Source organism: Musca vetustissima, unplaced genomic scaffold (assembly GCF_032173495.1).
Source record: "Musca vetustissima isolate MV318-11 ecotype Yass unplaced genomic scaffold, APGP_CSIRO_Mvet_v1 utg57021, whole genome shotgun sequence".
In the NCBI taxonomy this organism is placed as follows: domain Eukaryota; kingdom Metazoa; phylum Arthropoda; class Insecta; order Diptera; family Muscidae; genus Musca; species Musca vetustissima.
In genome coordinates this window covers 46,616-73,827 of record NW_026888309.1, presented here as the reverse complement: position 1 = coordinate 73,827, position 27,212 = coordinate 46,616, and the positions used below count along the sequence as shown (strand labels likewise).

General features: G+C 35.8%; 2 protein-coding genes across 2 annotated transcripts; one reads left to right on the top strand and one right to left on the bottom strand.

Annotated features, from left to right (window-relative positions):
* Positions 1–13,250: 13,250 nt before the first annotated feature.
* On the top strand, positions 13,251–20,373 carry LOC133336144 (lon protease homolog, mitochondrial). The gene is made up of 10 exons (XM_061544441.1): positions 13,251–13,478; positions 13,567–13,819; positions 16,181–16,341; positions 16,381–16,658; positions 16,720–16,849; positions 16,980–17,514; positions 17,579–17,771; positions 17,835–18,557; positions 19,936–20,125; positions 20,194–20,373. The coding sequence occupies exons 1-10, from the start codon at positions 13,464–13,466 to the stop codon at positions 20,371–20,373; spliced, it is 2,658 nt and encodes an 885-aa protein (XP_061400425.1). The 5' UTR covers positions 13,251–13,463.
* A 2,689-nt stretch (positions 20,374–23,062) lies between these two features.
* Positions 23,063–24,228, bottom strand: LOC133336149 (venom protease-like). Its single transcript, XM_061544444.1, has 3 exons — positions 24,083–24,228; positions 23,398–23,977; positions 23,063–23,338 (listed from the first exon to the last, which is right to left on the bottom strand). The coding sequence occupies exons 1-3, from the start codon at positions 24,142–24,144 to the stop codon at positions 23,066–23,068; spliced, it is 915 nt and encodes a 304-aa protein (XP_061400428.1). The 5' UTR covers positions 24,145–24,228; the 3' UTR covers positions 23,063–23,065.
* Positions 24,229–27,212: the final 2,984 nt, after the last annotated feature.

Sequence of the window (27,212 nt, the reverse complement as noted above, 5' to 3'; positions counted from 1 at the left end):
GGTACCCGAACGTTATGACATCTCAGAATGCTTCGAACTTTTACTAAAGCTATGCTGTTTTCCGTATATTATCAATACTATGCGTATTTTGTTGTTGTTGGTGTTGCTGTCCGAGCACATTTCTCTAAATATCAAAAGGGTCTTACTCTCTTTCAAACGATTTGTTATGGTTCGAGCGAGTGGGGAGGGGAAGGGGCGTCGGACCGGCTACAATTGATTGCAGATTGTTAAGTGAATACAAATACAATACAAACAAAAACACCAGGCGAACCACACTCCCGACCCACTCATTATCATTTTGCATTGCACGATCCAAAAGAACAACAACAATAATCACTTAGCTAGTGGTAGCATTTATGGCACCGTACACGCTCCGCGGCTGTGATTATGTTCTGTTCTGTATTCAATTAACGTATTTTTGTTTCAAAGAAACAAAAACAAAGCCGGAGAAGACTGTTTGTCGTATTTGACTTTCTTTGGCGGAATGGAATAAAACAACAACAAAAACAAACAAATTGTTTCACCTGTCATGGATCCACTTGCACAATGGTCTGGGTGGGAAGAAAAAGGGGAACAGCGAATTTTTCTGAAGATTCAAATGTTTAGGAGAAATTTTGCCAAAAGATCCTCTGTGGACAAGCAACGTATATTAAGGGCCAAGAGGTCTTCTCTAGGGGATTAGGAGGATCAAGAAGTCTTCTACAGATGATAATGATGAGCTTCCTTCTCGAACTGAGGACTTGGGAAACCGAAGGACAGGAAGTTTACCATATATAATTATCAGAGTCTTCTATAGAAAATGTTATCCTTCATTCTTCTACAGACGAATTGAGGGTCAAGGGAGACTTCGATTGATAAGATGAGGTCCAGGATGTCCTTCATAGGCAAGGATAGGTTGTCTTCCATATTCAAACTAAAGAATAAAGATTAGAAGATTTTATGTTTAGGAATTGAGTGTCCACAGTCCAAACTATATTTCAGAGGTTTCTATAAACGGATTTGAGGTCAGGAGATCGTCTTTGTATGATCAAAAAGTCTTCTACAGACGAATTGAGGCTCTAAAAGATCAGTGAACCTTTGGAGATCTTAAGACTGTAAGCTTATAAAAATAAGCTTGACGCAGGGCGTCTTCCAAGATAATCAGAATTCTAGGGAGTTTATGTAAGCAGACCGAGGACTATAGAAGCTAATGAACAATCCTATATCGGAGTCAGGGAACTCATATCAAACTAAAGGATCCCTGTCCTTCTGTAGATGAATTGAAGATCGTGCAACTTTTATTCAATAATTGAAAATCTGGAAATCTTCTAGTTATGAATTGAGGATCGGGAGAACTTCTATTTATAATTTGAAGATCCACGCTTATAGTTCATCAGCCACTTGTGAAATATTTTATGAAAAATACATAGTTCTACCTCGGCAGCCTCTCGACAAAATTTTATTTAAAAAATCCGCGCTTATAGCTCGCCAGGTCTTTGGTATCTTTTATAGACGAATTACGAATCGAAATGTCTTCTTAATAAAACTGCCGGGCAAGAAGCAACGCTTATAGCTATGTAGCTCCTGAGAAAACCCTAAATTATTCTATAGTTAAGGACCAGGTGGTCCTATGTAGGGTGCAGGCTCATATGCTATAAGCTTGATAAGGTCATGCTCTGAAATCATAGAGACGATCATAAACGAGACCTACAGCCTATATTTCTATAGATGAGGCCTGAAACGGTGTCTTTTATAGATGAGAGGAAAAGGAAGTTTTCTATAGAGAACCTGAAGGGCAGGAAGCTTTCTATATCCAAACTAAAAGGTAAGGTGGTCTTCCTAGATAAGGTGAAGGCCGAGAAAAAAATGTTCTTTAAAAAAATCCAAGCTTATAGCTTCTGCAGGGTATTGAGGAAATATTCTTTAAATAAAATCACGCTTATGTATTGCGGCGTCTGGATTGGGTCCTAAATTCTATTATACTGAAATTCAGAAATTCTCCTTTTGACTAGATTAAGGGTCCGGTGTCATACCGTGCTCCAAGAAACCCGATGACTCCTATAAACAAGCTCTGAAAGGTTGCCTTCTATAAACGACGCCTGAAGTCTGTGGGTAATTTTCTATAGAGCTAATGGGACAAGAAGGCTTATACTGAGGAACTCCGAAAGGCCTGCTGTCATCTATAAAGATGAACTGAAAGGTTGACGAGGCTCGAAAATCCGATTTCCATATATGATGCATAGAGGACATCTTCTGTAGGCGATGCGGTCTGAAAGACCATATTCTACTCTCGATGAGGCCCGCATATGGGCCATCTCCTATAGACCATGAGGTCTAAAACGCAGTCCTTCTATAGATCATGAGAACTGAAAGCCGTCATTCTATAGACGAGACCTAAAAGCCCATCTTCTTCTATAGACGATGAGGTCTTAAAAGACGTTCTTCTATAGACGATGAGGTCTGAAATACCGTCCTTCTGTAGACGATAGGGCCTGAAAGGGGGTTCGTCTATAAACAATGAGGCCTGAAAAGCCATCCTTCTAGAGACGAGCCAGGGATGGATAATATAAGACCACATATGCTAGTATTTTCGCGCCCAAGCATGTGAATATTTATAGACATCTGGTCCTCAAATTTAATTATTTATAAATAGACGGAGGCGGGAGTCTTTATCGAAGGTCAGAATTGTGAATTGCAGATAAGGAAGTCTAAATAAGGAAGAAGGATAGATAATCAAGATTTGGCAATTTTTTGGGGACCAGGGAGAGTATCGCTGAAGTTTACCGAAATTCCTTAATAAGGACACAATATGTGAGCAATACCAGAAGGTATTTATAGAGGTCTGATATTGACTTTGAATTATTTTTTAGAAAGGCAAACAAATATTTTGCAAGAGATTGAAGTTCCTACAGAAGACCAGAGGTGGAAGCCTTTATGGAGACCCAGAAATGGGAGTATTTAATAAATATCAGATATATCAGTGATATTGGCGCCCAAGCATGGTATTATTTATAAAATTATTGAACATCGAGGGAGTGAAAAGTGTAAATCAGGATCAAAGAGGACAAGACAACGAACGATGTTTTTATAAATGTTTCGGACTTAAAAAACTATATAAAGGGTCATGAAGTGAAAACAATAGTTTAAAACCAGATATGTCAGTCGTCGAAGAGGACATCGGCATTTCTTGTCTAAATGAAGTCTTCCTTAAATGACCTCTCCGATGACTCCCATAAAGATGTTTATAAAGATACTCAAGACTTTGTACAGGGCAACTACAATTTTAACCAGCTGAGATGATAGGCTTTAGATTGATGTGAATCTTTGTAGGCGACTATGGTTGTAGCAGAGTTGGGAATGCTAATAGAATTCCGTACAGAATACTTTCTGTTTTGTTGCTCTTCTAAACCCAGTTAATTTTTTGAGAATATGTTGACAGGAAAACAAATCCCGCCAAAAGCTGAAACAGATGCACATTTTTAGAATTTAGAATAAAAGAACAACAACAGAAAGCTGAACTTGACCTAACATGTCTCCTGCGTTATCGTATCGCAAAAGCAAAAATCTCATTTTAATGATCTTTTCGACTAAATTTAAAATATGGCCAAACATTAATTTGTCATTATGAATGTTTTACTAGTTGTTGTCGCTCCCCTAACAGGTCATACAATTTTGGCAATCAGCAATTTTTTTTTTTCTCTGATAAGAACAATTTGAAATGCCAATGATTGCGGAGTGACTGACATAATCGAGATTGAATGAAAAAAAAGAACGACAAAAATATTACATTCACGTTTTCGTAATGTTCTATCCAAAGGTTCTTGGATTTTTTGTGAGTCTATTTTTGTTTGTATGTCCGTTTTGAGTGTCTCTGGTCGGTGGCTTCAGGTTTAATGACTGATCACAGGATGATGCAAACGCTTCTGCATATTCTTTATTATTGTATTTATATTTTTGGGAATATATGTTGCCATTCCAATAAAACTGATAAGGTTTTTATTAGTCTGAGCAGATTTTGGAACAAGGGAGAATTTTTTTTAATTGGCAATGGCATAATTGATTTTTTTTTTTTTGCTTCTAAAAATATCACATAAATACCGGTGAATATTAGAATAGAAATGTTGAGATAGAGATTGGGATATAAAGAACATAGATTTTTTTTTAAATAAAAAAGTTAAAATTATCCAACAAATGAATTTTAAAAAAATGGCGCCCAACTGTAGTAGTTAACAGGTATCCATTATAAAACGGCATATACATTAGAACTTTTTACGGGGTTAACCAACTTTATGAGGATTTATTTGACATATATGCAGAGGAATTGACAATTGAAACCCACTGGGTTGACGAAATCCGGTTAAATGTAAACGTACTATAAAAAATTGATTTTTACTGGAAAAAATAAAAATTTGCAGAAGAATATAAAAATGGCGCCCAGCAGATAGAGTTAAACAAAATAGAAATCTGTAGAAGAATCTTAAAAATGGCGCCCAACAGTTAAAAGTATTATTATTAGCCGTAATTAATACTACCATGGGTATCCATTATAGAAAATTTAATAAATGGCGCCCAACAATTAGACCACACTTGTTGTTATAATTAAATTTGAAGTGGTAACCTTTATCTTGTTGGGTACCAAACATAGAAAATTGATTTTACAAAAATAAAAAAAGTTTAAAAATCGTACGGAAGGATTTAATAAATGGCGCCCAACAGTAGTTAATCACAAATATTAAAATTTGAAACTTATCACACATCATTCTAGACTTAATTTAGTACGCTAGGACAAATTTCGTCCAAATTGAAAGATATATAGAGACTTTGCACTATTTACATAAAATCGGACGAAAATATATATGGGAGCTATATCGAAATCTGAACCTATTTTCACGAAACTTAGCACAAATCATTCTAGACTTAATTCAGTGCCCCGTGCCAAATTTCGTGCAAATCGAAGGATATATAGGGACTTTGGTGCACTATTTATCTAAAATCGGATGAAATTATATATGGGAGCTATAACTAAATCTGAACCGATTTTGACGAAACTTAACACACATCATTCTAGACTTAATTCATTACGGTATGCAAAATTTCGTGCAAATCGAATGATTTTCAGAGACTTTGGTGAACCAATTTCCTAAAATCGGATGAATATACATATATGGGAACTATATCTAAATCTGAACCGATTTTCACGAAACTTAACACACATAATTTGAGACTTAATTCAGTGCGGCGTGCCAAATTTCGAGCAAATCGAAAGATATATAGGGACTTTGGTGCCCCATTTACCTAAAATCGGACGAAATTATATATGGGAGCTGTATCTAAGTCTGACTGATTTTCACGAAACTTGGCAAACATCATTATAGACACAATCCCGCACACCATTTCAAATTGTGTGCAAATCAAAAGATATGTAGAGGCTTTGGTGCATCATTTACTTTAAATCGGACGAAATTATATATGGGAGCTATATCTAAATCTGAACCGATTTTCACGAAACTTAGCACACATTATTCTAGACTCAATTCAGTACGCTATGCTAAATTTCGTGCAAATCAAAAGATATATAGGGACTTTGGTACACCATCTACATTAAATCGGACGAGGATATATATGACAGCTATATCTAAATCTGAACCAATTTTTCCCAGTTTTAATAGGGTTCGTTCTTGGGCCAAATAAGTGAGCTGTGGCAAATTTCATCCAATTCGGATTATAAATGCGACATGTACTTTGTTTACAATTTAACATGGACAGACAGGCGGACGGACGGACGGACGGACATGCATAAATCGACTCAAAAAGTGATTCTATGCATATTCTCAGAAGGAACCATGCGTCTACCTCGTTTCCTTTTGCCTGTTACAAACATATGCACAAAGATATAATACCCTGTACCGCAGTGTGGTGAAGGGTATAAAAATCTACAGAAGAGTTCAATAAATGGCGCCCAACAGCTGGAATAATTTTTAGTTAAAATTATAAAAGTACAGTAAGTCCTAGTTTACATCTTGTAGGGTATCCATCACAAATTATTAAAATGGCACCCAACGTTTCGAGCTGCTGTTAGTTATAATTTTAAAACTATAATATGACCTAAGTATAGGTATTAGGTTAGGTATCCATTTTCGAAAAAAAATTGTTTAAAAAAAATACACTATTGGCGCCCAAAATTGGGAACAAACGCTAGTCATAAATATTAAATTTTAGTATAATATTTCAAAAAAAAAATTAAATCTACGGAAGAATTCAATAAATGGCGCCCAACATGGAAACAGATGTTGGATATAAAAATAATTTTATTGCAAGTTGTAGTTTACATATTGAAAGGTATACATCATAAAAAATTGATTATCCCTCCAAAAAATAAAATCCACAGAATAAATCAATAAATGGCGCCCAACATGAGAAACAACATCCTAGTAATAAATATAAAATTATTGTAAGTCCTAGTTAGCGTATTGTAGGGTACCTTTCAAAATTGATTATAATTGTATGTATGTAAATCCACACATATATTTATGTATATAACATAATCACTATCAAGCGCTTCCAACTGCACACACATTTAATCGGCATGGCTAGGTTTACAGAATTTTAATTAGAGCATTTGATGATCAACTGTCTACAGCAATTAAATTTTAATCTATTTAATTAACGAAATGAACACATCTCTTCATATACACATAAATGCATTTTATGTATAAAATAAAGAAAAAATCACATAGCAAAAATCCACCGACTGTTTGATGATAATATTCCAACGAAATCTCTATGGACTGTGTGGACCTCCTCGACAAGTAGAATACAAAAAATAATATAGACATGTCTCTGTCTTTGGAATTATTAACTGATTAGAATAGTTTAACCCTTAACACCTTTCTATAGCCTTCGCTCATTAATTTAGATTAATTAAATCGGGGTTTGTTGTTACTAATTACCGAAACAAAACGGGTGTTGATTTCATAGAATTTTTTTCATGGGGTCAACAAAATTGGAAATAATCCGAATAAACAAACAATTACCTGTTTGTAAATAATAATCACGTGATATAAAATATTAGGTGAGGTAGGGGTTCTTTATTGCAGTCATAGAGACAATATAAGGACATGAGATATGAAAGGGCATATTCTTTAGAATATAGTCATGAAAGGATATACTCCATAGACAAAGAGTCCCAAAACGTCAACTTCTATTGCAACGAGGTCTGAAAGGTCATCTCTTACAGACGTGAACTGAAAGCCCATCTTCTAAAGGCGAGGACTGAAAGGCCAACTTCTACAGACGACGAGGCCTAAAAGTCCATTTTCTATAGACAGGGAGAATGAAAGGCATTTTTTTATAGAGGACGAAGTCCGAAATGTCTATGTCTTCTATAGACATGGGCAATCCTAGATAAGGAAGTCTTTATAGAAGACCAGATATCTCTATTCAACGGGCAAAATTTACAAGGTCTTATAAATGATCATATTAGATGATCATTTTAGAGGACCAAAAACTGAAGCTCAATTCAGTGATGGAAGTTCTTGAGGACAAATGACGTTAGTAGATCTCGTAATTGAGTAGAAATGGGAGGCTTTATTGATGGACCAAATTCTCTACAAAACCCCCAGTTATGAGAATCCTCAAAGAATACTAGATATACAATTCTTTGTAGTCAATGGACAAAGATGGACATTACCTTAGACGATCATAAATGGGAGTGAAAGGGATTAGTTGATAAATTCTTGCATAGAGCTAATTTTTAGATGAGGTATTAAGGTGATAGAGACTTCAACTTCTAGTAACTTCATGTCATCATTAAGTTCGGCAGGTCCGAATTTTTTATGTACAACCCAAATTACATTGTTGAAAACTATAAAAACTGAGCATACGGAAAATAAAGAGGATCATTTATAAGGGGGCCTTTACGAGTTTTTTCACCACGAATCCATATTACAGCCACTTTACAAAACTGGAGAGCATTATAAAGGGGTCTTTACCAGTTTTTTTTTTACCAGGAATCCATATTACAGTCACTTCAATAACCCATATTACCGCCACTTTGGCACATCAATAATTGTATATGGGGGATACAACCCATTAGAACCCAAAATATCCACATCATGTGATTTGTAGAGACTCCTATTTCTAGTACATCATAAGTACTCAGACATAACTGCCTTTATTTATGTATGTCAGTTTACTTATGAGGATAGCATTATCCGATCTTTAAAAAAAAAAAAAACTTTCATCTCTGGCTGTCTATAGAAATTAAAATTTTAATAATCTTAAAGCTTATATAAAGAAAATAATTTATGAAGTCGTCTACAAAAGCTCTCAAATTACTAATTCAATAAGAATCCCATTTCGGGTCTTCTATTAAATATCCCAATCCGCCTGTATGGACCTCCCATATCTATTATTCTAAACCAAAAACCAAAAAATCTACTTCTGGTTGTCCATTAAAGCTCCGAAATCGGCTCTTTAATAAAATTTTTTGTGTCGCACAGCTATTAATATGTTTATTTTGGTGAGTTGGTTGTCTATAGCTCCCAATCTTTGACCATGTATTCCTGCCCAATACCTGTCCGTCTTTGTATCTGATAGGCCACACAAATTTACATTTATGGTAGTCTATAATAAATCTAATTTTGTATCCTTGAATCCTTTATAAATACTCCCATATTTTGCCTCTGGTCGTCTATAAAGTCTTTCATCTGTAGTCCCTCTGAGGTAGTCTATAGAAGCGGCCGTTCAAAGACTCCCAGCTCTAGTTGTCTACGAAGTGCTCCAAAACTTGTCATATGTGGTCATTTAAAAATACCATCCATCTCTAGTGATGTTTTAAGACATCCATCCATAGTTTTCTGAAAATATTTCCAGCCCTCTTACTTTTTCTAAACCTCTATAAAAACTCCCAGCCCTGTTTGTATAAAAAAATACTTTCATCTGCTTCGCTGCTTCAAAAAGACTTCCAACGTTTTCCAAGATTTCCCAGCTCTGGAAGAAAAAAATTCTTTGCTATCATTTAAAGGCATACCCCTCTATATAAGAATCACTGGTCCTCCACTTCATCTATAAAAATATAATTGGCTGCCTTGATTTTAGCTTGTCTATCGAAGATTTCCTAGTAATTTTCCCCGATACTTCTGCCTTTATAGGACACTTTCTAGCCCTTTAATGTTGAGAAGATTTTATGTTCCTTATAAAACAAATACCTTCAGATCTTCAATATAAATTGTTTACAGAAAAAATAACTTTCTTCAATTCTTCTATAAATAAATTCAAAGAAAAAGTTTAGCTGTCTGTCCTTTTTAAAAATTTATTTATTTAATTCCTATAAATAATTACGTTGTCGGTCATTAATTTTGATTTCTTTCCTGTATTATGTCTTTCTTCTGATCTCTTATAAAAATTTCCTCATCCTTCTCTACATTCTACATTGGCTTTAAAAGTCTCCCTTCTCGCTTCCCAAATTGAAGATGTTGTATATAGGATATATATTCTAGGTCTTTTAAGACATACAAATACTGTCATCAGAGTATTTTCTTTAGATGGTTTTAAAAATCAATTTAATTTATATAAATGGATAGATAATAATTCTAAATTAATATTTTTATTAAATATACTGAAATTGTATCCATTGAATGTAAACATTTCATTAACACGCATAAACCACGCATGCAATAATGTATAGCATACTTTTAGGCGTTAAGTAAAAACATCAAACAGCATTTTGCTAAATGGATTTTTTAAGGCATTTTTTTTGCAGAACATGATACAACATATAAAGTGATGAAATATATATTTTGCCAAAATATATTTCATATCATAATTGTTTAATAAAAATACCAATTTACTGACACTCAAAAAGGATATATTTTGTTATAAAAACATACATGAACATTTTTCTTTATTCAAAGTCATAAAAATTCGATAACCTACAAGAATCTATATATTCTATTAATTGAATTTTGGAAAAACAAAACTTTTGTGACCTTTTACACCATGTATTTGAAGAAGCGAAATATTATTGTGCAATTTAATTCACAATAGAAAAGTCTATGTTTTGTTCCCGTACTTCATTAATAGTAGTAAAAGAGTGAAATCTCAATATCGTTCTCGTTCAATATCGAATCGTTCATAAATGATGATTTATTTATTTTTTTTGTGTAAGCGACAGGGCGACGGCATCGGGACACCTTCAGCATTGACGTTTTCGATTTGAAGCTCTCATTGGAAATCACTAGCTTTGATCCATAGGTATCGAATATCAAAAAAAATAAATCTCGCAAAGTTTGAAATCTCATTTAGATTCACTTTTTTTGTATTTTTACAGATGTTTTCGTAATATTTCCATTCCATATCGTAGGTATTTAATTACAATGTTTAGGCCGTTAATTACAATGTTTACTCTCATAAAAATAATTAAAAATATATGGTCTGTTCCGGTACTGCAAGAATCTACTTTTTAACGACGATAACTAATTTTCCTTTATGATGTCGTTTGTCGTAATGGTTTTAGCAGATTGAAAGAAAAAATGAAATGAAAAACTATAAAAAGTACCATCGGGGTAGATTCGACATTTTAAAGTGGGCACATTCGGCCATATACAGATAGTGCTATATTAATGTCTATAAAATGTTTTTGAGTTTGTCTTAAAAAAATTATCCTTTAATATGGTTTGAAATTGCATATATGTATAAGACCAAACGTTCTTGTATTGACGAAAATGCAATAGAAAAATGCTATTTCTGATTTTGTATATGGCCTTGAGACGTCAACATCCGCCGTAGAAAATATAGCCTTAAAGTAAAACATTGAGTCGCATATTAATACTAAATAGAACCTTTAGAGAAATTCGAAAATTATCATTCATCATTATATAATTATCTCGGTTCCAGAACTTGCATGAATGTACAAATTGTTACTACTATAAAAATGTTTCGTTTATGATATCGAAAATAAAATAATAACAATTATTATAACATTAATTATTACTAAACTAGAAAATTCGAATTTCGAAGTGAATTGCCACATCTACTGGGTCTAAAATAATTGTTTCAAGGTGTAACTAACGAAATAACCAACGTCCATTAAAAAGGTCGTGTAGGAGGCGAATATTATAAGCAAATTTGTAAGGTAGCCGCATGGACGAATTTCTACAATAAACAACGGTTGTTGTACTGTGATATGTTAAAAACATTTTGTAAAAATAAACCGATTCATAAAAATTTTTACACAAATTCTTGTAAAAAAAATGTTAAAAAAGTATTACTAAACAAGCTCTTCAAAATTGGGAGATTTTCATTTATATATTTTTTTTTTTTTCTTTTAATTTGCAACATTTTTGGCATTTATTTTCAACAACAGCTGGACCTATGGGGTAAAATCATTTTGCATTATCGGACGACATTATTATTGGGCCATTATTATTGGGCCTAAAAGAATCTACTAATTTTACAAGTTTTGCAACTTTTTATCCGAACACAAAACAAAATGGCATCCTCTTTGTAAACTTTTTACTCGAAAAATTTGTCCGAGTAAAAATGGTAAACAGGAATGCAAACTTCTGATTGGCTGTTATGCTGATTTTGAAGTATTGTCATCTAATTTTGGCATATTTACTAGATTTGCGTTCCCGAACTTTTCAAATTATTTTAAACTCTGAGAGCAATTTTGAAATGTTTCCCTTTTAATAGATTTACTATTAAAAAAGTACAGGAACAGAACAATAATTTGTATAAATTTTTAAGTTATTACCTACGTAGATCAATAACCGTGGTACATTTGTACCCATCCAAAATAAGCGATATAATTCATTCAAGATGCGTCTACTACACTGTGCAACACAAAAAAATCACCGGGAAATTCCAAGGAGGAGCTTAAAAAAGAAGAAGGTAAAAACTAGTAATAAGTACGATTTAACCCTAAAAAGATTTTCTGTTTTTCTTTTTAATTTTTACCATTTAGGCTGATTCATGGGTTTTAGTGTATTCTGAGACTTATAGTAAAACATTATGACGCACATTTCTGTAGAATATTCTGAGCACCTTAAGGGGACAGAAAAAAAACCCTTCAATGAGCCGGTTGAGAGTAAAAATTGTGTACCAAAATATTCCTCGATATTTTATCAATAATATATATACACTATATACCTAAAATGCAAGGATTTCAATAAATCATAATTCGAAAATTAGGTTACCCCCGACGTAAACTTTCAAAACGCCGATACACGTGTCTTCTTTTTTTCAGCCCCTCTATGGGGATCAAAGCTATAAGTAAGTATATGTATTTTATATGGATCTAATTTAGGTATTCCCTAACCCCACTGCAAATTTCACTCTACAGAAAAAATTTATGTAACATTTTTACAACGATAACCATTTTTCCTTGGCATCGAAAAAAATTAGATTCTTGCAATATGGGAACTGAACATTAATTACTAATAATCAAAAAAAAATCGAATTTCCGTTGCGAACTCAATTATTATAACCTCAATCAAATGGTATGGAAAATACACGAACACAGCTATGACAAGCCCACACACAAACGAGTATTGTGATTTTTCATTCACAATAAGAAAGCATAAACAAACAGCCTAGACTTCAAGTAAATATTTTTATTTACCGAAAACGATTTAAAAATATCAATATTTATTTAATGTTAATTAAACTGTATATTATTTGAGAAATAAATATCAAAATATCAACAAATATATTCAAATATTCTAAAATATATTCATTTTCTGTAACAATTATTGCTAAAATATTTACCGGTAAATGAATTCGCCGCAATCACAGGCGAAATGTTCACTGATAAATAAAAACGCCTTTATAACAGGGCCATGCACATGATGTCAAAAAACTCTCTTCCCCACTGTTTTCCTCTTTTACATTTTTGACATTTCACTTACGAAATCACATAATCGAAATGTCAAATTTCCATTCCGATTCTTCTTTCAGATAGTAAAGAGAAATTGCGGCGTAAAGAAGTCTGATAAAGAAGCAGAGCGGTACTACGGGCATTTATTTGGCCGAAAATTTTTGTCCAGATAGATTGAACATTGCATCAGCAACTTGATTGATTTTTAGTTCGTAATTTTGTGCGTGTCGAATCAAGAAAAAGTTTCCGTGAAATGTTGTCTCGTTTGGTTACAAAACAGCGCCTTTTCAATGTTCGCCAGATTAGCCAATTGCAGGCATTCCGGGTGGCTTCTCCACGCAACTCCTCGGCGGTGTTGATTGCGAGAAACAATTTCAATGCTCAGCTACAGAGACAACAACAACAGTTGCGAACGGCATTGGGGGCCGTAAGTTCGAGAACATTTTGCAGCAGTAATAACAAGCAGGGCGAAGATGAAGATCTCTTGGATGCACAGGATTTTATTGTCAACAAAGATCAAAAATTACCGGCAACTGTTGCGGTGCCGGAGGTGTGGCCACATGTTCCACTGTTGACGACACATCGTAATCCAGTGTTTCCTCGTTTTATGAAAATTATGGAGGTGAGTGTAGAGTTCTTCTTCCCAGTCAGCTGGCGGTGCTTATATAAAGTTTGTTGACAATTAACTTCGTGTTCGATTGTTTTTGTAGATCACCAATCCCCAATTAATTGATTTGATTAGACGTAAAGTGACTCTGAATCAACCCTATGTTGGTGTCTTCCTTAAAAAAGATAGCACAAATGAAGCGGAAGTGGTACAAAATCTGGATGATGTCTACAAAGTGGGTACCTTTGCCCAAATTCAAGAACTTCAAGATTTGGGTGATAAGTTGCGTATGGTTGTGGTCGCCCACAGACGTATCAAGATAACAGGGCAAATTCTGGAAGAACTTGTGCCACAAGGTAAATATTTTGAAATATTAATTTATTTGAGATGTATTTTCATTCATCCATTCATTATCTAGTCATCTTCCCTCCGAGAAAAAAAGAAAACATTGGAACTCAGCTGTTCGATGAAGGGAGAAAGAGAGGAAGATTTCTCTCTCTTTGATTTGAATTTTCAAGAGAAATACTTCAGTAAGAGAATTTTTAGGGGGGGTTTGCTTATATAGGGTTGCCAAATTGTGTTATAAAATACTTAGTAAATTTTTTAATTTCACAATTGTTTTGTATCGGATGAGATCAAAACCCTATCAGAGAAACATTGAAAATCTCTGTGGAGATTCAAAAATTAGGATCTCTTTAGTCCGAATATGGGTCCCATTGGTCCACTCCTTCCGGTACCTCCCCCATAAATGGTTATAATTTCCAATATTTACGAAACCAATATTAGGCGAATGGAATGCTCGATTCCAATAGGGATTTTACTTAAGAAAGAGCTCCTCGAAGTCATATCTGACGATGACCTCCATAAGGAGAAACCCATCTCCCATAAGGAGATCACCATGAAATATTTGAAATATGGCCTTCATGAGGATTTCTATATAAAAAAATAAACGAGATAGTGGATTTCATAAATCACGGCGGTGGAGGAAATGGATGAGGGTTACAAAGTTCTGAGGAAGGATCGCACCAGAAGTGAAGGTGGAGGCCTAGCATTACTTAGCTAGACATGGAATGTATTTAGTTTATTTGCCTAACATTTCAATTCTACCCATGAGTTGTGGCATTCCGTCCTAGGTAATTACCAGAGGAGAACAGTGCTGGCGGAGTAAATTGATAACTTCTGCACGGTATATATTCTCATTTACCGTGCAGAAGTTATCAGTTTGCCACCACCAGAATTAGGGGAGAGTGTCACAATTAGCCGGACATAAGCATTATGTCAGCCGGTCTGATAAATGACGTCAACTTGGAGTCCGTTTTTTTTTCACCTTCCCAAAATCGTCTCCATCAGCAGATCCATTTCATCGCCTCTGAACGCTGCAATAGGAAAGCAAAATGACTATGATTCAGAGAGTTCACCAACCTTATTAATGTCCCCAATTTGTTGATAGCCACCCACATTGTTCCCGAAGCCTGCAAATTCTGTGGTATTCTCATATCCGCAGTCCATGTGGTGAGCACGATATCTACGGCCACATTGTTCACCACATAGACTGCGGAGATGAGAATGTCACAGAATATGCAGGTCAAGGGGCATAAAATTTTGAGCACCAACTACCCCAAAATTCTCGGGGTCACATTCGACAGTATGTTCAAATCGTCCGTGCACATCACAACGATATGTTTAATGTAGGAACAAGGTCCTAGAGACCTCTTACAGAGAGATAGGTCGGTCTGTGGCCAGCTATTTGATATCAGTGGTCTGCGGATATTAGTGCCGCCCTGGAAAGTGCACAGGGTGCCTCGTCATGACACCAGTGGACTATCTTCATGAGTAGACGAAGATCCCTCCCTTATGTCAGCATAGGAATATACTTTGGTTGCAGTACCTGCTAATCCTATCATCCGAACACAGGCGTTTCAGGAAGGATCCGCTTGATTTAGAGATAGAAGTCCAACGTTATAGAAGAGAACGTCTAGATCAAGTTGCCTATCGAGCAGGTGTAAATAGCATTCATACCGGTATGCAGTTGATGCAGGGCTGAATGAATACAGAGTGAATGCCGTCCTGGGAGCTAACCCCCACCAATCGCAGCTGAAGAACGTCATCTGCCCAGAGTAGTTTTGGCCCAAATGCTTTGAGGATGGTGCAGTCGTCTCAATTCGTATTAGGCACGTATTGATGACCACTTGCAGAATGTCTGCCCAGCATATGGCACAGGCCCTCAAAGCACACTACAAGACCAGAATAGATTAAATCAAACAAGAATACTACACAAAAAAAGCTACACAACCTCCATATGTTAGGACCTTCATCAATTCATATCTACAAAAAAAAACGTCCCCCTCATGGGGACCTCCTTAGTCATAAGATAAGATTTAAAGAAACCCTTCAGAAGACCTCTATACACATTTAGTTTATTCGTCTACTATCTGTAGAAGTTCTCCAGAGGGACATTTGTTTTAGGAAACTCATTGAAATCACGCTAATTTCCGAAGTAAGCTTTATACAAAGCTGGGGTGCCCAGTCGAAATTATGACCTTTATAATTGTTGTATATAGGATCTCATATCTTGTAATGTCCTCTCCACACACATTCCCCACCATCTGCTCTCCCAACATTTCATTCATTATGTATTCTCGTTCCAAATCGGAGTATACATTTTATATGTCTTGTTTTCTATATCTCCGATTCATTTCTTTCTTGTTTCTACTCAGAAAAAACAACAACAATACATTATCCACTATTTAATATTAAAATGCAAATACCAGCAGATGAAACGGCAAAAACTGGTAGTACCGGCAGCAAATCCAATACCGAACTTGAACGTCGTAAAATGGCCAGAAAGGCAAGAACAGGACGTTTGCAAAAACGTGAAGTACCACCAGAAGAAACGACAACTACCTCAACCACTGAGACATTATATGATGCTAATGTCGTGAAGACTCCTGTAACACCTGAAGATGCTAAGGCCAGTACAAGCAGTGAAACTGTAACTGAGGATAAGGAAAAACCCAGCACAGAGTCGACAGCATCTACGGAACCTGAAGCTCCTTCCGAACCAATGCCAGTTCTAATGGTTGAAGTTGTCAATGTTAAACATGATAACTTCAAGCAGACTGAGGAAATTAAGGCCTTGACGCAAGAGGTTATTAAGACCATACGCGATATTGTTATTATGAATCCGCTGTATAGGTAGGTGAATGGTTAAAATTTTTCTATGGAAGGGTAATTAATTGGTTTTCTTCTATTACAGGGAAAGTTTACAACAAATGTTGCATCAAAATCAACGTGTCGTTGATAATCCTGTGTATCTGTGCGATTTGGGTGCCTCCTTGTCGGCTGCCGATCCAGAAGAACTCCAAAAAGTTATGGAGGAAATGGATGTAAGTAACGAAGCCTGGATTAAAAAAAAAACTTAAGGCTCTTCTAAAAAAATCTCAAGGCTCTCCTAAGACGTGATTTTTTTAAAAAATCTTTTTTTAAGCCTCTCCTTTCTTCCTTTTCCCCTTCCAGATCACCAAACGTCTTCACTTGGCCTTGGCCATTTTGAAAAAAGAATTGGAACTCTCGAAATTGCAACAGAAAATCGGCCGCGAAGTTGAGGAGAAAGTCAAGCAACAACATCGTAAATATATTCTACACGAACAGTTGCGAGCCATCAAAAAGGAACTGGGCATCGAGAAGGATGACAAGGATGCCATTGGTGAAAAATATCGTGAAAAACTGAAGGATAAAAATGTCCCAGAAAATGTTATGGCTGTCATCGATGAAGAGTTGAATAAATTGAATTTCCTTGAATCACATAGTTCGGAATTTAATGTGACCCGTAACTATTTGGATTGGTTGACTTCGTTGCCATGGGGTGTTTCCAGCGAAGAGAATCTTAGTCTAGAACAGGCTACCGAGATTTTGGATCACGACCACTACGGTATGGATGACATCAAGAAGAGAATTTTGGAATTTATTGCCGTCTCACAGCTGAAGGGTACAACACAGGGTAAAATTTTGTGTTTCCATGGACCTCCTGGTGTGGGTAAAACTAGTATTGGTAAGTGAACATTTTATAGAACTCGGGTTCCAAAATTTAATTACATGTTTTTTATTTTGTTTAGCTCGCTCCATTGCCCGGGCTTTGAACCGTGAATATTTCCGTTTCAGTGTGGGTGGCATGACAGATGTGGCCGAAATCAAGGGCCATCGCCGTACCTATGTTGGTGCCATGCCCGGCAAGGTTATTCAATGCATTAAAAAGACCAAGACTGAAAATCCTTTGGTACTTATTGATGAGGTGGATAAAATTGGACGGTAAGCAATTATCGCAATTCCATAAAAATCACAATTTATTAAAAAATATTCCCTATTTTATAGCGGCTATCAAGGCGATCCCAGCTCTGCCCTGTTGGAACTCTTAGATCCCGAACAAAATGCCAATTTCCTCGATCACTACTTGGATGTTCCGGTCGATTTGTCTCGGGTACTTTTCATTTGCACGGCCAATGTTATCCATACCATTCCCGAACCTCTACGTGATCGTATGGAACTTATCGAAATGTCTGGCTATGTGGCTGAGGAAAAGGTTGCCATCGCTCGGCAATATTTAATTCCTCAAGCTATGCGTGATTGTGGTGTCGATGAGAAACAACTGACCATTACCGATGATGCTTTGAATACGCTGATCCGCAGTTATTGCCGTGAATCGGGTGTACGTAATCTCCAGAAACATGTTGAGAAAGTTGTACGCAAGGTAGCCTTTAAATTGGTGCAAAAGGAAGGTGACCACTTCGAAGTGAATGCCAATAATTTGACAACATTCTTGGGTAAACATGTTTTCTCGTCGGATCGTATGTATGAACAAACACCTCCCGGTGTTGTTATGGGCTTGGCATGGACCGCCATGGGTGGTTCAGCGTTATATATTGAAACAGCGCCACGTTCTTTGGTGAAGTCATCGAAATCGGAAGGAGCCAGTGGCAGTGTTAATGTCACGGGTAATTTGGGAGATGTTATGAAGGAGTCGGCACAAATCGCTTTAACTGTTGCACGGAATTATATGAGTACCGTCGATGCCAGTAACAATTTCTTAGATACCACGTAAGTATTGGATCATAAATTTTTAAATTAAATGTTTAAAAATATTTTTCTAAAGGACAACAAGAGGCGTGGATTTTTATAAAAAAATTTTTTCAAGGCCTGGATTTTTATAAAAACTATTTTTTCAAGGCGTAGATTTTTTAGAATATATTTTTTCAAGGCGTGGACTTTTATAAAAATATTTTTTTCAAGGCGAGGAATATTTTGAAAAATGTTTTTTTTTTCAAGGCGTGGATTTTTATAAAAATATTTTTTCAAGGCGTGGATTTTTATAAAAATATTTTTTTCAAGGCCTGGATTTTTATAAAAATATTTTTTCAAGACGTGGATTTTTATAAAAATATTTTTTTCAAGGGGTGGATTTTTATAAAAATAATTTTTCAAAGGGTTGGATTTTTATAAAAATATTTTTTCATGGCGTGAATTTTTAGAAAAATATTTTTTCAAGGCGTGGATTTTATAAAAAAAAATATTTTTTCAAGGCTTGGATTTTTATAAAAATATTTTTTCAAGGCGTGGATTTTTATAAAAATATTTTTCCAAGGCGTAGATTTTTGAAAAATAATTATTTTTTTCAAGGCGTATATTTTTATAAAAATATTTTTTTAAGGCGTAAATTTTTATAAAAATATTTTTTCAAGGCGTGGATTTTTATAAAAATATTTTTTCAAAGCGTGATTTTTTATACAAATATTTTTTCAAGGCGTGGATTTTTATAAAAATATTTTTTCAAGGCGTGGATTTTTATAAAAAAAATTTTTTTAAGGCGTGGATTTTCATAAAAAATATTTTTTTCAAGGCGTAGAATATTTTAAAAAATATTTTTTCAAGGCGTAGAATATTTTAAAAAATATTTTTTTAAGGAGTGGATTTTCATAAAAAAATATTTTTTTTTGAAGGCGTAGAATATTTTAAAAAATATTTTTTTTAATGCGTGGATTTTAAAAAAATATTTTTTCAATGCCTGGATTTTTATAAAAAATAATTTTTTTTTTTATAAAAAATATTTTTTATAGGCGTGGATTTTTATAAAAAATATTTTTTCAAGGCGTGGATTTTTATAAAAAATATTTTTTCAAGGTGTGGATTTTTATAAAAATATTTTTATCAAGGCGTGGATTTTTATAAAAATATTTTTTCAAGTCGTGGATTTTTATAAAAATATTTTTTCAAGGCGTGGATTTTTATAAAAATATTTTTTCAAGTCGTGGATTTTTATAAAAATATTTTTTCAAGGCGTGGATTTTTATAAAAATATTTTTTCAAGTCGTGGATTTTTATAAAAATATTTTTTCAAGTCGTGGATTTTTATAAAAATATTTTTTCAAGTGGAATTTTATAAAATGCTTTTAAAAAAAATATTTCTTTTTTATTCCAGCAATGTTCATTTACACGTTCCTGAGGGTGCCACACCCAAAGATGGTCCCAGTGCTGGTGTCACCATTGTTACCGCCCTTATGTCATTGGCTTTGAATAAACCTGTCAGACAAAATATTGCCATGACTGGAGAAGTTTCACTTAAAGGCCGAGTACTGCCTGTGGGTGGTATCAAGGAAAAGACTATTGCGGTAAGACCTATATTTCAGATAGGTGATTTTTTGTGTTATAATTAATTGTATATTTTTTCCGATTCCAGGCTAAACGCAGTGGCGTAACATGCATCATTCTACCCGAAGAAAATCGCAAAGATTACGATGAATTACCCGCCTTTATCACTGATGGCCTAGAAGTTCACTTTGCCTCCGTTTACGATGATGTCTATCGGATTGCCTTTGGCCATCAGGAAGAACAAAAACAACAACAGCAACAACAATAACCATAGAATAGTTACGATTTATAATCATCCATAATGTCATTAATGCTAAGCATTATACGAGTTTATATTTTAATGAAAAGGAATTAATTTCATTTTTTGTTTTCTTCGCGTTTGACTTCTTTGCTTTCTCTCATCATTCATACAAAAAACAACAAAACCAAAACGAAACTATTTTTTTTATTGTATTATGTAATTGTAAGGAACTGTTATATTTGTAACTGCTTTTTATTACATTTATTGTTTGTTTTTTTGCTTCTGTTTTTTTTTTACAATTTTTATGTAAAAAAGACACTTCGAAATCCACACACAATAGAATTGTTAATTATAGTGAGTTAAATATATATAAAAATATAGACATGTAATTGTTAATATTATTAATAAAAACGAAAATAGTTTTAAAACAAAGAAAAACTTACAACAATAAAAAACACATTGTGGCCACTGTGAAAAAGCGTAGAGTTTAAAGGATTTTTTCTAAAGGTTTAAAGAGTTCGATATGTGCATTTTTTTAAGAATATTTTTCTCCAATATTTGAAGAGCTTTTTAAGGCGTGGATTTTTTTATTTTCCCAAGCCTAAGCCTATTTTTCTCCGCCTTTGGGGAGCGGAGCTGAATGCTAACGGACGCGTCCATAGGTTGCGGATAGTGGGAAGCTCAATACTATTCATTGGGTAGCTGTGAATAACAAATAAACAGTCGCGGACAATCAGCGGGCTCAGGGGGAGAATCTCGGAAGAAATGACCGAGTGCCTATGATCCCTGGGCCGACGAGGCGAGAATGGCGCCCCTATATAACCATCTCAAAAGGTCTGGGTCACAACCTTTTAAAAGTGTCCCTCCTAACGCTGGGGTGTCATGCGACCTCGTGCCCATCAGCGTTCTACGGTTTGCTGTCAGGGTCCCGACTGTATTAGAACGGAGCCTTATTGATACCAAGCTTATTCACACTTAGATGACAAGTCCTTGCCATGGTAAGAGGTTATGACAGGGTCGACCTCAACCCCTCACAGCATTTTTTATGGAGCCGAATTTTAATATCCCACCCTCCCCTCAGGAGAGCATCAGCTCTGGGATGACTCGCCCTTGTCGGACGAGGAAGACATCATGGAAACTACGGTGATTAGCACTACGGTGAAAAACAAAGTAGCGATCATGGCGTCTCCTCCGAAGCAAGGAGAGTCCTTCCAGTTGCTGACTAGGGAAGTAAACCCTGGCTGTCTACACTCAATCTCCACGGCCTATAGTGATGTCGCGAAATTACTCAGGCAGTTGGCTGTAAAATCGTATACTGGTACTGATGACACTCCCGTCGTTAAGATGGATAATTCACCAGTACCAGTAACTGCTAGACAAGTCGATGCCAAGGATATCGCTGCCAAAATGTATCGGACGGGACAGCGACTACATCACGGTAAAGGAGTTCCTTTTAATCAAGAGGATCCTCAAATTCATCCGGAAGTTCTCCAGGAACGATCCGAATGATATTGCGAGGGACTTCTTGATTGAAAAGATCCCCCGACCCAGTACAAAGACCATCACGGTAGTTCCTTCAAAGAATGAGAAATCTGTCGGAGGTTCTAGTACACCTAAGAAGCTGGTGCCTGCGACTTCTAAGCCCTCAGTACCCCGCAATGGTTAATTGAGTATTGAGAACTCCCAGATACCAGCATTCACAAAGACGGAAGGTAGGGGACTGTCGAAGTCGGACCGAAGGAGAGCCCGTAAAAAGGCCACGAGACACGAGAGGTGAGTCCATTTTTGAGTTTATACTTTGCTATAATCTTAGAATTGGTAATAGCGGCAACACACCAACGTTCGTTAATAGAGTGAGAGGTGAAGTCATTGACATAACCCTCACTAATATGGACGACTCTGGGGTTATGAACTGGGAAGTATCTGCTCGAGGTGGCTCACAATCGTCCAATCTTCCGATTGAGAGATCTGTGAAACCACCCATTGGCTTTTTCATTGGCAAAATCCGCTTGTTCTTCTGCTAGGTAGTCGGTAACAGATGACCGAGAGAACCTGGTTGCAAAATCTCAAAATCTATCTGGGCTGAATTCTCTCGCAAAAGAATATCTTAGCTGCTGGCACATAATAAGAGAGAGAGATCAAAATCATTGTGGGAATCATTAAAGGTCACTGCAAGATTCGACCTCTCACTTCGAAGTGGGACTCCGGCGGAGAGGATTATTGTCGTCTATGTGAGGACGAAGAAGAGCTGGAAACAATTGAATATATTCTCTGTAAATGTCCATCGCTGATCGGCAGAAGACATAAACAGTTTGGAAGATATGAAATTGATAATCTAGCCATTTCTCTAAAATAGACTCCAACCAGATCCTAGGCTTTGTAAAAAATCTGGCATGCATAAATTAACCATTTCTCCGCTCTCCTTCTCTCACAATATTTTCCCTCGCTCTTCCACTCTCTCTTCTCTTTATCTTTACAGGTAAAAAGGATGACCACAATGGACATCAGTCTTCGAGTGGAGGGTTGTTACTAACAACCGTACATCCCTAACTTAAGCCTCTTAAAAGTAATTTTTTAAAAATATATTTTTTTCAGTTTTTTTTATTTTACTTCTTGAAAAAATTATATACCTTAAATCTAATTAGACAACTTAACCTGATTTATATATTTATATTTATATGACAATAATAAAATACGGCATAACACTTAAATCCGACAATTAGATATCGGAATTTTCAATTATCCAATGTAAGTATCGATCCACACGGGTATACATACCCGGACGATTGGGTTCACCACAACGTATACCCCAGGAAACGATGCCAACAGTGACCCAACGTCTATTGGGTAATTGAACCAACAGCGGGCCACCACTGTCACCTTGACATGAGTCTTGGCCACCTTCAGGATAACCGGCACAGAGCATAGTGTCGGGGACTCGCTCCACAATGGCGTCACGGCAATCTTGCAATTTCCAAATGGGCAAGGATGCCTATAAAAGAAGAACATTAGATCCAATAGGGTATATATAGGTTTCAGTGAGTGTCTCACCTCCATTAAAATATCCGAATGCGGCCCGCCAAATGTCTGTGTACCCCAACCGGTCACGATGCCCATACCCCCGCTCCAATCCTCACCAATCGGTGGCATACAAACCGGCCAAATATAGGTATTAAATATTGTCGGTCTATCGATACGTATCAGGGCAATATCATTCTCATAGGTCAGAGGATCATAATCGATGTGGGTTATCATATTTGCAATACGGAAATCTCTTGCCCTTGTCTCATTCATCAGTAGGGTATTATATTCGCCGAGACGAACAAAAATATCTTCCTTTTTGATTTTATAAACACAATGAGCGGCAGTTAGGACATGACGATCCGTCACCAAGACACCACCACACCAGACGTGTGGGAGACCTGGTCTCAACAGGGCAGCCATCCATGGCCATTCATCGGGTTCCGCCGGACGTCCACGTGATACTCGAGGAAATTGTTTCGTCGTTACACCACAACCTCTCTGTTCGGCATGCACGTTGACAACACGCGGTTCGGTAACATCTTCATTGGTGAGAATTTGAGGTCCCAGGCGATCTAAAATACGCATAGGGCAACACATGCCAATTGTGCTGGATGGAGAAAAAATGAGATTTGGGATTATGGCCAAATAAGGGTCTTGGAGGACCCTTTGAGGGTCCCCATTATTTTACTCCAAGAAGTCCATTGATCCTTACCTTCCCTGAATGACACACAAATGTGATACCAAACGCCATACGTCATCCTTCAATTCGGGCATGCGACAATAGACAATGTGACGGCAGGTGCCCTCTTCACCCGAGGGTGTACGGCATGATCCAAAAGAACGGTTCTCCTATAAAAAAATAAATCAGATTTTCACAAAGATCGGAAAAGCTCTAAGGCGTGGATTTTTAAAGAATATTTTCTCAAGGCAAGGAGGCTCTATAGGCGCGGATTTTTACAGAATATTTTCTCAAGGCTCGGAAGAGCTCTAGGTGTGGATTTTTAAAGAATATTTTCTCATGGCTGGGAAGAGCTCTAGGCGTGGATTTTTAAAGAATATTTTCTCAAGGCTGGGAAGAGCTCTAGGCGTGGATTTTTAAAGAATATTTTATCAAGGCTGAGAAGAACTCTAGGCGTGGATTTTTAAAGAAGGGAAGAACTCTAGGCGTGGATTTTTAAAGAATATTTTATCAAGGCTGGGAAGAACTCTAGGCGTGGATTTTTAAAGAATATTTTATCAAGGCTGGGAAGAACTCTAGGCGTGGATTTTTAAAGAATATTTTATCAAGGCAATGAGGCTCTATAGGCGTGGATTTTTAAAGAATATTTTCTCAGGGCAATGAGGCTCTATAGGCGTGGATTTTTAAAGAATATTTTCTCAGGGCAATGAGGCTCTATAGGCGTGGATTTTTTAAGAATAGTTTCTTAGGACAATGACGCTCTATAGGCGTGGACTTTTAAGGAATATTTTCTCAAGGTTGAATTTTTAACAAATATTCTCTGAATGAAATTGTCTATAAAATAGTCTCTCTATCACCTTTTCACATTCTCCGACACTTACCTGTACGAAATTACTATTCGCCTGACGACGTCTCCGCAAATGATGACGTATCTTGAAATCGGTTACATTTTCAGATTGTTGTTGTTCATTCGATTGTAATGCACGAACAGCGGCATTATTCTCCTGACGTCCCCAGTAGAATTCATCGTTGTCCGTTAAATCAAGTAAATCTAATTAAAAATATATGGTCAGGGTAATCAGGGGAAAAAGAGGTTCCGCATTAGAGTATCATTAACAAACAGTTATACAATGCAGTTAGCAAAAAACACGAATAATAATTCGAATATCATCTTTAGTTCATTTAATGTCATTCTATTGTTTTTGTTGCGGATTATAATTGCCTGGGATATTAATAATATTTATACACTCGAAAAAAATGTGAGTTTATATGGTTATTTTATGATCGAAATAGAGGTATCAGTTTTATGTAGACAAGGTCTATTAATAAGGTAACCCATCTAGATCTATTAATAAGGGCACCCTGCTAGGGAAAGTCAGATGTTTTTTTCTCAAGTCTAATGTCAAAAATTTGGTCCTTGTTTACGTTTTTATAATGGGTGACAATTCACAATAAGGAATTTTGACAGCAAACTTGAGAGGCAGCTGATACCCAACTGGTCTCCCTGGATGACCTTATTTATAGGCCTTGGTCATTGTGTCATTTTTATTTTGTTTACGTTTTCATAGTGCATGGACTATTCACAATAACGGCTTTTGACAGCAAACTTGAGAAACAGCTGATCTTCCTGGATGACCTCATTAATAGCCCTTGATTCTGAATCAAATCTAATACCTCTTATTATTTATTTTTTTGTTAATTTTATAGACACTTTTTCTCTGAGTGTATTTGCCCAACAACATTTTAACCCAAATGTCAATCAACTTACCGATATAATCTTTGGAGAGTAAACAATTTGACAGGTCCAATAATTGTGTACACACTGCAATTATTAATGTGATTTTAGGCAGCATTTTTTAGCATTTGTTATTGCTTATTCTACGTTCCGGTTTATCGGCATAGGCATTTGGTATTATAAGCTGCTGAAATTTTGCAAAAAAAATTATATTAATTCAATTTACAGTAGGGTATCGAAGTAAGCTATTTTTTTATCAAACATCTGTTTAGGTGACCACTACAATTTCTCTGGAGAAAAAAAAATAGTAGAGTAGCTTTATGGCTGTAAATTCTTACGACATGTTCCGTATTAATGTTCTAAGAAAATTGAAGCATTGGGAAAATACAACAAAAATTAAATTGCTCTATCATATCTTATTAATAAGCGGATATTGAGGAAATATGGAATCTGTAAAATTTGTCTGATTGACTCACGTCGTAGAACTAATACGCTGCTGTCGCATAGGAAGAGGAGATAAAAATTACTATAGGGGCCATAACAGGACTCCGAAGAATTCGATCACACACTTCCAAATGGGACATCAATGAAGTCGATTATTACCGTTTATGTGCGGATGAAGAGAAGCTGGAAGAAGCTGTTCATCGTTTATAGCAGAAGACATCGAATGTTTGTCATTAGATATATATTCACTACACTGTGGTACAGGGTGTTATGTCTTTTTGATTATGTTTGCAACAGACAAAAGGAAAACGAGATAGACACATGGTTTGAGAATATGCATAGAATCACTTTCTGAGTCGATTTATTTATGTCCGTCGCATTTATGAGCCGATTTGGGTAAAATTTGTCCCAAGGACGATCCCTATTGAAATTGAAGGAAATCGGTTCAGATTGAGATATAGCTCCCATATATATTTTCGTCCGATTTATGGCCACCAAAGTCCCTATATATCTTTCAAATCGCACGAAATTTGGCATAGAGTACTGAATTAGGTCCAGAATGACGTGCGTTAAATTCCAAGAAAATCGGTTCAAATTTAGATATAGCTTCCATATATAGTTTTGTCCGATTTGATGTAAATGGTGCACCAAAGTCCCTATATATCTTTCGATTTGCGGGAAATTTCACATAGCGTACTGAATTGAGTCTAAAATGACGCGTGTCAGATTTAGATTTCATCTATTGGAATTTTTCGACGTATCAATTGTCATATCTTTATACTTTTATATAGCAGAAGCATCGAAGAAGAAGTGGAGATTCCAAGCGCAATGGCGTTTAAGCGATTCCGACTGTTTCATTAACTTTAACTTTTGGCGCCCAACCGAAATTTATTTATTTTAACTTGGTGGCATCATCAATGACCTGCGAGTATGTCATGATGATGTGATAAAAGGGCGATTAGCCATTCAGTGCTCAAAATTGTT